Source organism: Necator americanus, chromosome X (genome assembly GCF_031761385.1).
Source record: "Necator americanus strain Aroian chromosome X, whole genome shotgun sequence".
In the NCBI taxonomy this organism is placed as follows: domain Eukaryota; kingdom Metazoa; phylum Nematoda; class Chromadorea; order Rhabditida; family Ancylostomatidae; genus Necator; species Necator americanus.
The window spans coordinates 25,875,587-25,890,711 of NC_087376.1; the positions used below are offsets into that span (position 1 = coordinate 25,875,587).

The 15,125-nt window shown below is 37.1% G+C and overlaps 1 protein-coding gene across 1 annotated transcript; it reads right to left on the reverse strand.

Annotated features, from left to right (window-relative positions):
* Positions 1–21: 21 nt before the first annotated feature.
* Positions 22–1,632, reverse strand: RB195_025525 (uncharacterized protein; the record flags this gene model as incomplete). The annotated part of the gene is made up of 4 exons (XM_064213709.1): positions 22–141; positions 543–690; positions 812–919; positions 1,463–1,632. 4 exons carry the CDS (start codon positions 1,630–1,632, stop codon positions 22–24), a joined length of 546 nt encoding a protein of 181 aa, XP_064069590.1.
* Between the last annotated feature and the right edge of the window lie 13,493 nt (positions 1,633–15,125).

Below are 15,125 nucleotides of genomic sequence, written 5' to 3' on the forward strand. Positions count from 1 at the left end.
AACATAAAAAATTGAAATTTCTTACTTGTCGCCTTGTTCCGTGACTTGTTCAAACCACTGTTCCGGATCCAGACTAATGCTTCTTCGTCTCCCCTCCAACTGTTCTTCACCTTCATCATAGACGTGTTCGAGATTGTATTTCTATATTGGAGGGAGGATTTTTTAACGAGATTGTTTTCCACAAAGATACAACAAAACAATTTTATATGATAGAAACGGCCGTTGATGGATTAACGAATTCTTCTAATTAAAAAAGAAAAACAACGCAATTTGAAACAGAAATCTATGAAGATCAACTTGTTATGATGTTGATATTATTGATGACGCAATTAAATAGGTTCCTCTTCTATCATTCTATTATTTTACTTTTATTTCTGAGACGATGTGATTGATTGAAGTTACTAGTAACATCTTAAATTACCTCACATCACATGTACTACCATTATTACTTGTAATAGTCTTACCTATATGGAATACGATACTACCATTAGCATTGGTGCGATCTAAATTGGTCTCGAACGGAACGTCTGAGGCGGAATTACCTGTATAAGGCTCTTTTTTGCTAAAGAACGTTTATCGTCGATTCGTCTCCCGCATATTGTTTGACTTGTAGCGGATTGACTAATTGCCGGATGCGATATCTTTCGAAGCGTATCGTCATCATTGTCCCTATTTGACAACTCACCACAACTGCAAAGTACGCAACTATTAACTGGCTTTGTCCAATGAGGCACTGCGGTTTTTTTTTGCAGTTAAATATGAAGAAAAGTGGATAAATGAGGTATTGTGATGAGGTTAATTATCTGTATACCTCGTTTTGCTCCTTTGCACTGGACGATGAGATAGTTGTGTTGAAGTGAGAACGTCTGAGCCCGTATAGGAATGATTCGCTTGTAGATGTAACGGTAGATTGCATGAACTAAAAATATTAAAGGAGTCAAATACTATTAAAACACATTTGAGGATTTTTTTTGACTCTCCTAATGAAGCAAATAGGATCTATAACATGGTTTTCGAGCATCACAATGAAAAATGCAAGATTCTGCAACTCGCCTACAAATCCAAAGGTCAAAGGCATGCAGGCAGTGCATAGCCTTGACAAACGAGCTGGCTCTGTAGAAGGACCTTTGCGGGTTTTGATCTACAGGAAAATTTATCGTATATTCAAGAATTGCAAGAGGATGTAAGCAGCTATTTTTTAAGTGTATAGCATTACGTAATAAAGCGTCCGGAACAACTCGAAATAACTTTCCAGCAACATCTGCTCTTGAACGTGTCTAGTAATGAGCAACATGTGCTTTTTCTCATATTTACAGCATATATATTGCCGTAACCAGATATCCATCGCATTCCTGTGAATATCATTGCCACGATTAGTAGCACAAGTCTATTCCCCTTTGGACGAACATGTATCATAGATGAAAACTCTTTTAGGAGTGTTAATTTTTTCTTGCAAGCTCACGTTTTTCGTAACGGTGTTGTTTCACGACTTGTACTTCTTTTTCGTCCATCCCTAGCTGTTCCTGCAGGGCTGTCATCCAAAAAAGAACATGGTGGTGTGTGCTTCTTCTTCGGCTTTGATATAGGGTTATTCATCCGCTTATTAACCGCATTTGCGTAAATTAATGCCATTCTGGACGATGCTGAAACAAATAGTTCATGGAAGCGTAGAAACACCTCGTCATATGGGAAGGATTGTACGAGTATTCCAGTGATTTGTAAGACAGTGACAATTCGAGGATACTGCTGAGAAGTTGAAGAATTATACATTGGGATGTACTTAGTTGGAAATTTTCGGAAGGATTCGAAGCTATTCGAATACGCTACGTAGATATTGTGTTTCCAACGTATTTAGTGACAAAAATTAACAGGTGTAAAACTTTTGTCGGCGACATGAAAGAAAACGAGATGCAGGATACTTCAAGAACTAAGATTCTTCACAGAGTATAGGATAGAACTGTGTAACATTCCACGCGATGAGATCCGTAAAAGTGTACAGCCAAGAGCGGCTAGAAAAACTTCACACTCTACTTCCTACATATGTTCCCGGCGAAATCGAATATTTTTAATTTGAAGGTATCCAGACTTTTTTTTAAATTATGACCCGTGGATATTCGACAAGACTTTAAATAATTTTTAAAGATCTAAAAAAAGAGGGATTTGAGAGAATACGTTACTATCTCCACGCCCTGGCAAAATTTTCTTTTCTTTTAACAAATAATAAATATTTCGATGTTCTGAGTGAGTACAGCAAGTGAAATTAATTCGATACTTGTGGGAAACAGGAAGTTGGCGGAAATATGCCAAATACGGAAATATGCTTTGTACGCTGCACAAATGTTTGGAACCATATGAAATCATCCTTAAAATTCACATATCCAACAGCTGTTGGGATTAAAATGTCTGGGTGACATTTTAATTTCGAAAAATGAGGTGTAAGATTGTGTGGAGGTGTAAGCCGAGAAATGATGGTTTATTTCTTCATGAATCCATATCTCATATCTGTCATAACCTTCTACATTTGCTTCGAAATTCCGTTCATAATCAAAGTTTGATTTTTCTAAAACAGAATAAGAATGGGTATTATACTTGACATTCTCGCATATTACTGTGTAATCCATAATCTATCCATAAACCACTAGCAAACATGCAAAACACATGTGACGAATGTTTTTCTACATGAAAGGTGTCTGGAAGGGTTTCCGGAAATTGTTTCTTTTTAAAAATTTTTCACTTCATCACTCCTTATTCGAAATGAATGAGCCAGTCATGTGCAACCAACGAAAAGGATTTGCTGCCGAAATCGTAGACGCTACTAGGAAAAGAGGAGCGCTGACTGAGAGGTAATTAACTCTACGAACATAGAGAAAAGAGGTCTTCGCCCTTGAAACGTTGTGGATTGAAGGAGGAGAAGAGAAGCAAGTGAAAAATGAAGATAGTTGATGAAAATAAGACATGAGACGACTGACGATTGCGAGTTGAAAAAAAGTGCAAAATGCAAGATTTGGAAACTTTTTTTGATATCCGTTTCAGCCGATTCTTTGTCTATTCTCGTAAATTGACAGCAAACAGGATGTGTCATTGTTGCCTGGGGTATTGTTGCTGATGCTTGGCACACATTTTTCGGGAATGAAAAGAAGCATAATTATAGAGTTCTACTCGTGGATATATCCAGTAATGAGGTCTGAGGTCTGCAATGGCATTACCGTCCACGAAAAATGGACCTTGTGGGTGGGAAATAATCAACGGGTGTTAGTTCCGTTCTAGTGAAGATAATGAAATGATGTGCTCTCGTTATTCTTTTGAGGACAACATCTGCACTCACAAACTCATGCCTTTGTTAAATTTTAACATTTACATGCGAGCAGAGAGCCTCTTTTAGCAAGCAACACAAGTAATCACATCATTTTAGATTTAACCAGGCAGTTAATTTAAGTTGAAATCGTTTTTGCTGGGATTTTCGTCCTCTAATTGTTTTCGCTTCCGGAAGAAAAGACATTAAAATGGCGTACGCCTACTCGTTGCTTCAACAAAAGTAGAATTCATTGGATAACATTCACAATTGTAGCAGCAGAGTAGAGGAAGTGAAGCAATGCTTGTTATTTGCAAGTGCATCTGTGGAAAGTGTAAGATTGTAGGAATGTGAAAGTGGATGTCTGCGTAGACAGCAGAAGGAGAAGTACATGTTAAATTCACCCCTAACTTATCTGAAGTACATTCTAACACAAATTGAACGGTTTCAGAAAATATTTTTGATTTCTCAACAGGACCAACTTTATTTCTATCCTTGCAACCCCAGATGTTTAGTTAAAGGAAAAAACTCCGAAAAAAATCTGTGATGATTTATTGTGTAAGAAATTATGAAGTAATATTCGATTAAGAAAGGAGCGCTAAGTACAGAGGTGATTGTGGAAAAAATTAGGATTCCTGAGTCCTTGTAGTTTATGCCATCTTTAGAAATACATTACAAAAAGACTGAAAGGAGAAAAAGACGTAACTTTACGTATTCATTCGTGACTCAAAAAAGCTTAAAGCTTAAAAAGCGATTAGTCGTTTTAAGGCAAACTGGATGGGTGAAGTCAATGAAGGTTTCCTATTCAGTTGAGAACAGACGATGCACGTTCCACCAGAAAATCATCTATTAAAAATCCATTCATCGATTCAAGCAATTTGAATGATATCGAAACAAATTGCTACATTTGATCACGGTAATTCAGTAGTACATGGAGACTATGCAAATGTGAGGATGTGGTTAATCCAAGATCTATCTCTTGGATTTTTAAGTACCCCTGTTAATAGGATGTGGATGTTCGTTCCGAGTCTGTTCTTCAGTGTGATGATTTTAATGACTTCTTTAATGGTCACATTAAGAACGAAAGATCCATAAATTTTTAACATCATCCACAAATTTGAATGTGCTTTTAAATAATAAATAATAATAATACTTTTAGCAAGCTAAGAGACGAATTATTTTTTGGATGGCAGGAATTCCTGAATCGTTGTTGAGTTAGACGCGTTGTTGGAAATAAATTCTCATGTACACAGCACGTAAATGAAGCTGACATTGGGAAAAGGTGTTAGCCAGTTGACATCAGGCTATGCCGAAAAAATCGACTTCATTAAACCAATTTTCTCGTTAACTGTGCAAAACTTTCTATTATAATGTTATTTTCATATGATATAATGTAGAGAAATAGCTATTATATAGCTTAAGGGAATAAAGAATAGGCTATGGAAAAACTGAATCCGATAATCAGATGTGACATGGTTCGCCTGTCTTTGCCTGTTTGCAGGCGCCTAACCAATGGACCCAAATGCCTCGAAATCCTCTCCTCTCCCTCTCACGATAACAACAAATATGTTCCAGTCCAGCCTGTGTGCCGAAACCGATCAAAACATCCACAGATATCTCTAATTTGTTCGTTAGAAAATAATGTCATGGAATTCATGGAACAAGTATGGGAACTCAGCCAACCTCGGAGTGTCGTAGAAAAAGCCAAAATAATTTTCACTTACTTTATGGAAAAATGACCTAAATATGGAGGACCTGAATCCTAGACCTTAGACCCAGACAAAGCATCTATTTCAAATCAAAGCTAATTTTCTCAATAACTGCGTGAATTCCAGTGGATGGGACTATGCACTGCTCGGAAATGATGCCACCTCACGGATTTTTTCTGGAAAAAGAAACTCCGCCATTAAATTCATATTGGTGCCGTTATGTCAGTTGTCTTGAAAGCCTTCATGAAACATCAGGTAAAATTTCGAATCTATGACATTGACAATATTTCTAGTAGACTTAAGAGAAAAATTGTATTCTATCATTCTAAGGCAGTGATAGAATTACGAAAAGTAAGTTATTGGATAGATCTGGGCGATAATAATATAATATAATTATATAGAATAAACGAAAAGGTTCGATATCACTTTAATATTTACTGCTTGGTACATAAACTGAGAGAATAAAACGGCATTCAATATAAAATATCATTGAAGAACATAGACAGACTTTTATTCCCTTGAAAATAAAGTGAAAAGCAGACAACTTTTCGTTTGTGCAAAAAAATCTATCCGGTTTAAGGTTTCATTTTCGTCGAATCGATAGAGTTTTATAGAAGAACACACTCAATATTGTCAGTCGTATCCATAATGATTTATTAAAGACAACATCCATGTCACGGTAGAAGAAAAAAGCCAGAAAAAATGCTATCAGTCTGAAGAAGATTGACGAGCAGACAACTTGAGTTTTCTTTCATGTGGAAAAAACTGTCTCAAAAAATAGTCTCAAAAATAATTCCAGTAAAGCAACGGGTATGTAAATAACGGATTTCACACAGTTTATTTCTTTTTGAAGGTGACTGTTTTAGACATAATCGGATGGAGGGATACCTTTGGAAAAATTTCCACTTGACTCAGTTAATTCTACTGATTCGGTTAAGGTAATACTTACGTTTCTGCCATCTTTGGTTTAATATCCAAATCATCCAACAAATGAATCAACAATTAGAAACAATAAGCGGATCCACTATTGAAAATGTCATCCTAGAAACTATGAAATTACTAGTGAGCTATCTGTTATAAATTTCCGGCAAGTAGAAAAATCTTGGAAAATATATTCAGAACTGAGTATAAAAAGTAGTTTGCATTCGAATTAAGAAATTTTCAGTGGGAATAAACCATCGTTAGGCAACTTTAATCGCTACTTGGTGACTGTGAGCGTTTCAGTGTAGCACTGACTTTCAGCTGAAGGCGGTGTTCAGTGAGGGTCCCATCGTTCCGAGTTCTTTACCTTAGACATTCAGAACAACAATAGAACCTAGCACAAAGATTGGGAAGTTTTGATTGAACTGTAAATGAGCTCGTTAAAGGTGTAATTAAATTCTATTTCTTCGATTAAATTGCAAGTTAGTGTTTAATTAGCCGAATTTTTGAAAAGGTGATAAATTTTTGAGAGCAGTTCGCACACCGAACCGTCTTATTTTATTGTTTCCAGGATCCAACTTACAGCTAAAAGAAAGATAAGCCAAGGACAGCAGCAAGATAGTTTAGTCGTTTCAGATTTTAGGTCGTTTCAGGATCGGAAATTTGGAGAGGACACATGCAGCACTTTACTGGTAAGGAGTTTACCTTAGTAGAAAGAAGAAAAAAATTTCTATCAAGAATTTCGCATGTGTTGACATTCGTCAATATCAATATAGCTGCTGGGGAATCAGAAGAGAGTGAAGTAGACCGAAACGACGAGCTTACTCTGGTATTGGGGTGGTGCGTAATCAATTTCGGAGACGAACCGCATACTTCAAATTGCTATAACTCAGCATAAGCACAACTTTATTAATTCGAAGTAAAAACTATCAGAATCTATACATCTTTTCCAACGAAGTGGTTATAAATTCAAGCCTTTAGCTTATAGAACTGAGATTGCAGGAATCAAAAAGAATTATGGAAAGCACTTTCAACATCGTCTGAATTAGTAGACTGCTGCTGTGAATCAAGAGCTGGAAGAAGCTGTTTGGGAAACGTTTGTGGAATACGGTGGGCGAAGGAGAACTTCTATACTCAAATGGGTTAGGTTTCGCGGGGTGATTTGTGCAGTATGTGGCCTTGCGTTGTCTTGCAGGAGGATCGGTTCTCCTCTATTCACCACTCCCGGCCACAATTTTTGCAACCTTTCATTCATATGCTCTAAATCACACGTCAATCACAGTCACAATCACGCACTTTTCATCCACAGTTATAATGCAACTAAGAAAGGACTCATTTTTTAACCGAATCAAAAGGTTAGAACACGTGCCGTAACGTGCTAGTCGCTGCTCTTGGATCAGCTCGCAAGGGAGCCAATTTGACATGTTCTTCACCTTGCCAATTTCCGCCAAATATTTAACTGCTGTAGTATGATGTGCGCCCAGGTCTTCTGCTAACGTCCTTGTGTTAGTCTCTGGCAGAGATCCACTGTTTGTTTGCGAGGACAGTCTGACTCAAAAGCCCTGCTAAGGCTACGAGATGCTTCTGCCACGGAGTGACCCATTTTCAAATCCGTAAAGCATGATTATTCGATAGTCGCGTTGGTTCATGATATTTCAGAGCCTGGAAAAGGCCGGGTGAAAAATTAGGGCGACAGTTATATATGTATTTGATAGTGCAGAAAGAAAAACCTACAAAACGGTATGTGCTGTTTGCCTTGAAACGAAACAATTTAGGGTAAAAAATTGTTTTATTTACACATCCCTCGAAACCAAAATTAATTTTGCACCAACCTAATAGATTATGCTTTTAAGAAGTGACGACTTAAAAAATGATAACTGAACCCGTAGTGGAGAAGTGTTTGGTTGGCGGTGAACGGTGCTGAACCATCAAACGATTAGGCATTATGGTGTGTTTCTACCACTGCGCTAGACCCCTCCTCTTCTTAGATAGATAATGGAAATGCTTAGATCTTTGCTTGCGCATTGTTTAAACTCTTACATACTTCATTTAGATTGAACAATATAGAAATTTATATTTTAGTTTAGTTTATCTTCTTTTCACTATCATTTAACGTCCCTTTTTATCATCTTGTCACTTTTTCTTCGGTGAAGAATTGAGAACAAATTACCACTATTATTAGTTAGTGAATATGATTCTGATTACTTACCATCTAGTTCTGGTGAATCTAATTGGTAAGTGACCGAGAGGTGCCCCGGTGCCATTCCGAAGCTTCTAGCTGTACCATTAGATGCAGATTTTTCATCAGTGCTGTGGATGTGCGTCGTAAAATGAGGATAAAAACAACCACGAAATCGAAATGACGCCTGGATTTTTCCCAACGGATTTTTTATTTGCCTAAATTTTAGGAATGAAATATCTTCCTTTAGCTTCTGAAAAGGATCACAACGATCCGAACACAATAAAACGAAATTTTCAGACGGGATGTTTGCTCAACGCATTGAAGCGAAGAAAACATAATTAGGAAGAGCTTGTATGCTCGTCGTTTGCATCGCCTCTTCCTTCCATCGAATTATTCGATTACAAAGATTCTAAGGAAAATAATAATGAAAATACTGAATATCAGCAAAGGTTGTTTACTGACTACTGTTTACTACCGATTTTCTCAAAAAAAAGTGCTAATTGATGGTCACTGAGCCCTGATATACACGCGATATTTGCAAACAAAGCCTTTCTCTCAACTGGTGATGAGGAAACGCTTCAAAAATGTCTCGATTAGCCCTGTTTGAGCATCTGGTTTCAAAGATGCTTTCAGGGTTTGACTCTATTAGATTATTAGATGTTTGGCTCGAAAGGGGTTGAAGTTTTGTTAAAAAAACATCGCTGGCGGAGATTTCCGGTGCTGGATTCCTTCCTAGAGTGGTTGTAAGGGACGCGGCGTAGTTTGCAAATGTCACAACGAAATACACGAGGCGCAAACTAGAAACATAAAATCAAGTGGATGAGGAGCACCGAACGGATCAGTTCATCCAACGATGCAATTCTTTACACACACGCGTGTACGATATCATTCGTTTGAGTAAAGAGTTGGACCATCGGGTAAGTTGATCAGGTGCTCTTGACCTTGATCTTGATTTCTGATTTTTTCTGAGAATGATCTCCGTTTTTGCTGCTGTACTTGCAAGAGACATGAGGAAACCATCCTGGTACAGCAACGAATCCAATATACAAATTTCCTGCTAACGTTGAATTCCCCTCTTTTATTTACTTTTTTAGTCTATTCACTCGCTTATCCTACGCAGAGGAGCTCACTTTAGAAGAAAGTAGGAGTTTCAAGAGTCCGAATCGTTCGTTATACAGAAATGGACGAAATTTTAGAAATATTCATAACATGTAGGCCATTGCAAGAGCTTTTCGTGCTCCGCTCGACTACATACTCAAGAAATGTAAGATTCTGAGAAGATAACGACGCCAACAGAATTGCAATTTAATAAAAGGACCTACATCCTAGCTGGAATAGACTTCAAAATTAAAAATTTAATTATTAGTTAAAAGTTATTTGGAATTTTTCGCGGTGGACTATATACTGCCGACAAAAACTCCGCTCTACCTACTTCGAAAAACTAGGCAGGAAAATCACAGAAATCATTGTCTCACAAATGCTATTTCTCAGAATCTTACATTTCTTGAGTATGTAGTCGAGCGGAGTACGAAAAGCTCTTGCAATGGCCTACATGTTATGAATATTTCTAAAATTTCGTCCATTTCTGTATAACGAACGATTCGGACTCTTGAAACTCCTACATTCTTCTAAAGTGAGCTCCTCTGCGTAGGATAAGCGAGTGAATAGACTAAAAAAGTAAATAAAAGAGGGGAATTCAACGTTAGCAGGAAATTTGTATATTGGATTCGTTGCTGTACCAGAATGGTTTCCTCATGTCTCTTGCACGTACAGCAGCAAAAACGGAGATCATTCTCAGAAAAAATCAGAAATCAAGATGAAGGTCAAGAGCACCTGATCAACTTACCCGATGATCCAACTCTTTACACTCAAACGAATGATATCGTACGCGCGTGTGTGTAAAGAATTGCATCGTTGGGTGAACTGATCCGTTTGGTGCTCCTCATCCACTTGATTTTATGTTTCTAGTTTGCGCCTCGTGTATTTCGTTGTGACATTTGCAAACTACATTTGTGAGACATTTCTCTTATTTGGCAACTTTGAAACTATCATGAGATATAAACACCGACGTCATGCCTTAGAGAGAGAATCCTTTACTTTAGAGAAAAACTATAAGAATGAGGTGAGAAATTCAGATGTCAGGTACTTATTACCCCACTAATCCTCATTCTTCTCGTTAAGTTAATCCTTATGACCAAATACCTAGAGTCGTGTTTTTCGGTTAACTTCGCGATGAAATGTTTTGGACAACATATCCACAAGGAACGACAGAATGGACTCCGACATTTTTCGAAAGTTAAAGGCACGGTTGGGGAGTTGCTTTTTGGTAATGGGCAGAAAATAACTCATCCGTGACATCTACTGGCCCTCAAATCCATGCTTCATGCGGTGTGCCTCGTTAAAGTGCAGTGAAATCCTACTTTTTGAGAAAAGGGCTGCGATCTTGGTTGTTCTCAGTGTTGTCAAATAGTACAGAACTTCCTCATGCTGAAATTTGAGGAACTTGCTGAGGCGTTTCATTTTCAGAAGGATGGGCCCCACTAGCCAGTATTACACGACATTGACTGGAAAACTTAAGAGGGATGTTCTCGCGTCGACAGTTCGTTTCCTTACACGTCGATATTGGATGATTCGAGTGTTTTTCTCATTCGTGAATCCCAAAGTCCTCGAACTCTTGGGCTAGATAACGATGTTTTTGAGGAAGTTGGCAACAATCGACCCATGTTGACAAACAGAATAGTGGAAAACGTTAGACAACCAATTCTACAGTCAATCGAAATGGCTGCGTCTGAGTGAGGCTATTTTCACGACCTAATGAGAAAAAACTTTGCACTTTTCGAGGATATAAATCTATTTTTTAGTTTGTTTTCCTTTTTTTTCAGCTTCTCTTTGTGGATGTCTATGGTTTAGTGAGTCCTGGATTTTCTTATCACAGTGAAACATTTAGTTAGGTTTGTTATAGTCGTTTAATTTCATGTATTTAATTTAAATCATGATTTTCAGATTTTAATTTCTACAAATCTCCGCTAGTTTTCATGAGTAATGAGAAATAGGTGAAAAATTTTGCACTTCTCGTGTTTAAGGGAAGGAGTTACGAATAATTCATGAAGAGTTTGCTAAGTTACAGCTCTTTGAAGATTTCATTATGGGTGCTTGTTGTCACCAGAGCACAAAACGAAAAACGGATAAAAATTCTCCAGAAATGAAATTTTGGCGTCATTCTAGTTTTGTCTCCTTTCTAATGATCGATTCAAGAATGAGACGGTTGATTCAGCTGCTGATATAACGTTTTTCTTGGACTCCTTAGAATTAATTATGGTTGAATGCATTTTTATGACGATGTTTAAGAAATTTTCGTGATCGTTTCCATTGTACAGTCACTTTCAAAATATTCATTCTCTTTGCATTTTGCAATAATCGCAATATATTGTACTCGAATAAGGCTCTTGCTAAAAGTTCAAAAATCATGATTCATGGCTCTTAGCCCGGGGTTCTGCAAGGAGCACACAAAACATTTTGTGAAATCCTTCATAAGAGATCATCGTCCTTCTGAGATGTGATTTTAGACGAATGAGCAGCTTATTCGCAAAAGGCAAACGCCTGAAAAATACTTTAAAAAAACCAACACTTAAGGCTTTAATCTTGGCCCTTAACTTTTGATTATTCGCTACTTTAAGGACTATTTTCTGCGTTTACGATTGCAAGCAACCAAGTTAGTGTTATGTGGATATTCCAGAAATGGTAAAAAAAACCACTAGTTTAGAAAAAATGGCAACAGCCTATGTCAGGATTTGTCAGCGTTGGCTTTAGTGGCAAGTATATTGATGCACTCACATTCTCGTACATTCCCCCGAAAAATGTGCATGAGTTTAGTTCGATGCAAAAAAAAACAATATACCCGAGAAATCCAAATCATGCGTATATAAGGCGTTTTATGGTCAATGTTGAAAACAAGCCGGTAGTTTGTAGATTTGAAATCGAGTGAGAAATGTCACGAAAGGTGGCGGTGTCACATGTGAAAAACAAAAACAGAAGTCCGTTGGTGAGAAAAAAGAGGAAAAAAAACACGTACCAATAATATCGAATCAAAGATGACAGTCTGAGATCATAGAACGGATCGAAAATTTGACTCGTTTTGCGAAGAACGAGCAATTTGGAATCACCTCATCTCAAGAAGTGGTCCTTGTAGGGTCGAAGACGTCGCGAGCAATATGCATGTTTTATTGCCAAACTATGTTTTCAGAGAGAGCAAATCCACATTACCACGCGTTTCTGAAAATTTTTAACCGGAAAAAGAAAATAGTATTCCAGTATTGTTCGTTGAATCATTGATCAGGTAAGATTTATTCTTAAATATGGTAAGAGAAACAGCTAATCCTAAAAATATTTCCTCAAAGAAGCGGACTGGAGTTGGGAGCGAAACGTAAGCGAAGAAATGCAATGCGTGCTAGGCGTGTAATCTCTCGCTTAAACTCCAAGCACAACCCAATCGCGACATTTTCATGTACGATAAAGGCGGGACTTGAGCAACGTCTTTTTTTGCCGATATAAAAAAACAAGTCCACTTTTTATTTGACATCGATTATTGATGAATGAGTGTGGATAGTTTAACGTATCCAGAAATTCATGAACCAAAAGTCACGTATGCAAAACGGCGAGGAATTAACGGGAACCGATGAAAAATTCCGAGCAGTCCATATCCACCACCTTACGGAACGTTCAGCCATTAGTCAGTTTTTTTTATTGTTATGAATAATTTTTTTTTCTATAATTAGTGAGTTCCAGCCATCGTTTCTTTGTTTAAGGGCTATTGTTGGAAACTTAAGCAGGCAATAAATTGTTTAAAACTGCAAAAGTGCTCTAATCTTAGCGCGGTTCCACTTGCAACCCAAATTTTGCTGCGTTTTATCGGAGCTAGTATGGTTAAACGCATCAAGACATCTAGAAAATGAATTTTTATGTGCTGCATGTATACATGTAACTCACATCAAAGAATAAATTTCATGTATGCTACAGGTTTAATGATTCCCCAGTCTGGAATCCGAAGTGAAATATCCAAGCTAGTATCCTAGAAGACAACCTGTAGATTCGGAAAGAGATTCGAGAAAATCTGACCACGAAGGAAACAGAAGTACTTAGACAAAGAATTTGAGTGCTGAAACAGAATGTCTTAGAATTATGAGAGGCGTTTGTGTAGAAGAGTGAAGTAAGCCGTATGTAGATTACTGATGATCCATTAGGATGCGTGGAGTCGACCAGAAAATGTTTTCCGCGTCGACGGCGGTTGGACCAATGCCAATGAAGAGCTCAAATCAAATTCAAATTCTTTTTATGGTTTTGAGTAGATTCCAAACGAACAGACGAATAGCAAATTACGAGAATAGGATAAAAAAATAAAGTCAGTGGCGTAACAATCCCCATAGGATGCGCCAACGCGTTTTACTGCAATTCGTAATCGTTGAGGTTTTGGAACGCGTTTTGGCCTATACAATGACTGGCGGATCCCATCCGATGATGAAGTAAGGGTTTTCATCTTCCCAGACAAGTCGTGTACCAATTTATTGACCTCGAAGAGATGAAGGGCTTGGTTGGCACCAGGGCGAATTCGAATCGCGCGGCTACAGCGGATCTCTTACCGACTGCGCTTCACCCGTTACTAATTACGAGAAAAACATTAGGAAATTGCGGAATTTCCAAATCAATGTATTTTTTTAAAAATAAAATCTTATGGACGTCAAAAAAATCGTTTCTGTAATTCATGCAATTTCAATGGGTACATCGTTCATTGGGATCTGTCTAAAAAAATAAGGGTAATCAAGTAACAATTTAAGGACATATTAATAGAGTTGTTTTTTTTTTAGCTTGACGAAGAAAGTGGCATTATTCTCCACGTTTCCGTGATAAATTTGTGGGGAAACGTTTTCGGTCTGTTTTAGCAATTTTCGATTGCATTGCTGTTAGCATAGCGTTATATTCTTCCAAATTTTGAAGAAGGGCGAACAATTTTCTCTATTTTAGTACTATATTATTATTTTATTTCTATTGTTGTCCTATTTACCATTTATCATTACTCATCATCATAGTAGTATTTATTAATACATTATTTATATGGTAGTAGTATTATAGCCTATGTATATTATTATTATTCTATTTTCACGTCTAAGATTTTCACTTTCCTTGTTTGTTTATTTTGCAGATCTTCTTGTCACTTTCTTACTGTCAAAACTAAACGCTGAAACGGAATTTCCTGCTGGCCACTTCCTCTTCTTTTAATTATGTCTTTTGCAGATATGTGCACTTGTACATCAATACATCAGAATAAATGAAAGTGGCACATTTTTGAGATGCTTCATAGCGATGAGACAATTTTATGTCTTCGCCGTCTTCTTTTCTCTTCACCGAAATGAAACGTAGACATTTTTTGCTGAGCCGTCTGCTGCAGAATAAATGTCTCAGTCATGCTTCTAATACTTTGTTATGATTAAAAAAATATGAATATCTGCAAAAGGATATAATCAACCTGTGGATACTGAAGTAAGTCGAAGCATGAAAGTCGTGAAAACTACCGTTAAAGTCTACATGTTTTGAGATTTAAAAAAATGATTCGTCGCCGAAGTTCAAGCTCACATTCATTCAATGTTTTTCTTTTTTTTATACTTAAAATAGAGTTTCCTCTCTCTCTCTCTCTCTTGAACGAGGAGCACGAAATAAAACGTTGATGCAAACTATTCGAGAGGTTAATAGCAAATAATAATATTAGGTATTAAAAGTAATCTGTAATGGCAAATGTAATAATAATAACAATAATAATAAGACAATAATAATAATAACAATAACAATAATAATAGTAGTAATAATAATGGGAATATTAGCAATAGTATGTTGGAATAAGTATATTGACTCTCTGTACACTATGTTTTTTCCTACCACATCACTGCACCGCAAGCACCCTGTGGTGATTCTAATTCTATATTTTGAAGTCCTCTATCCATTAGTAACGCGCATTTTGGGTCCTTGGTAG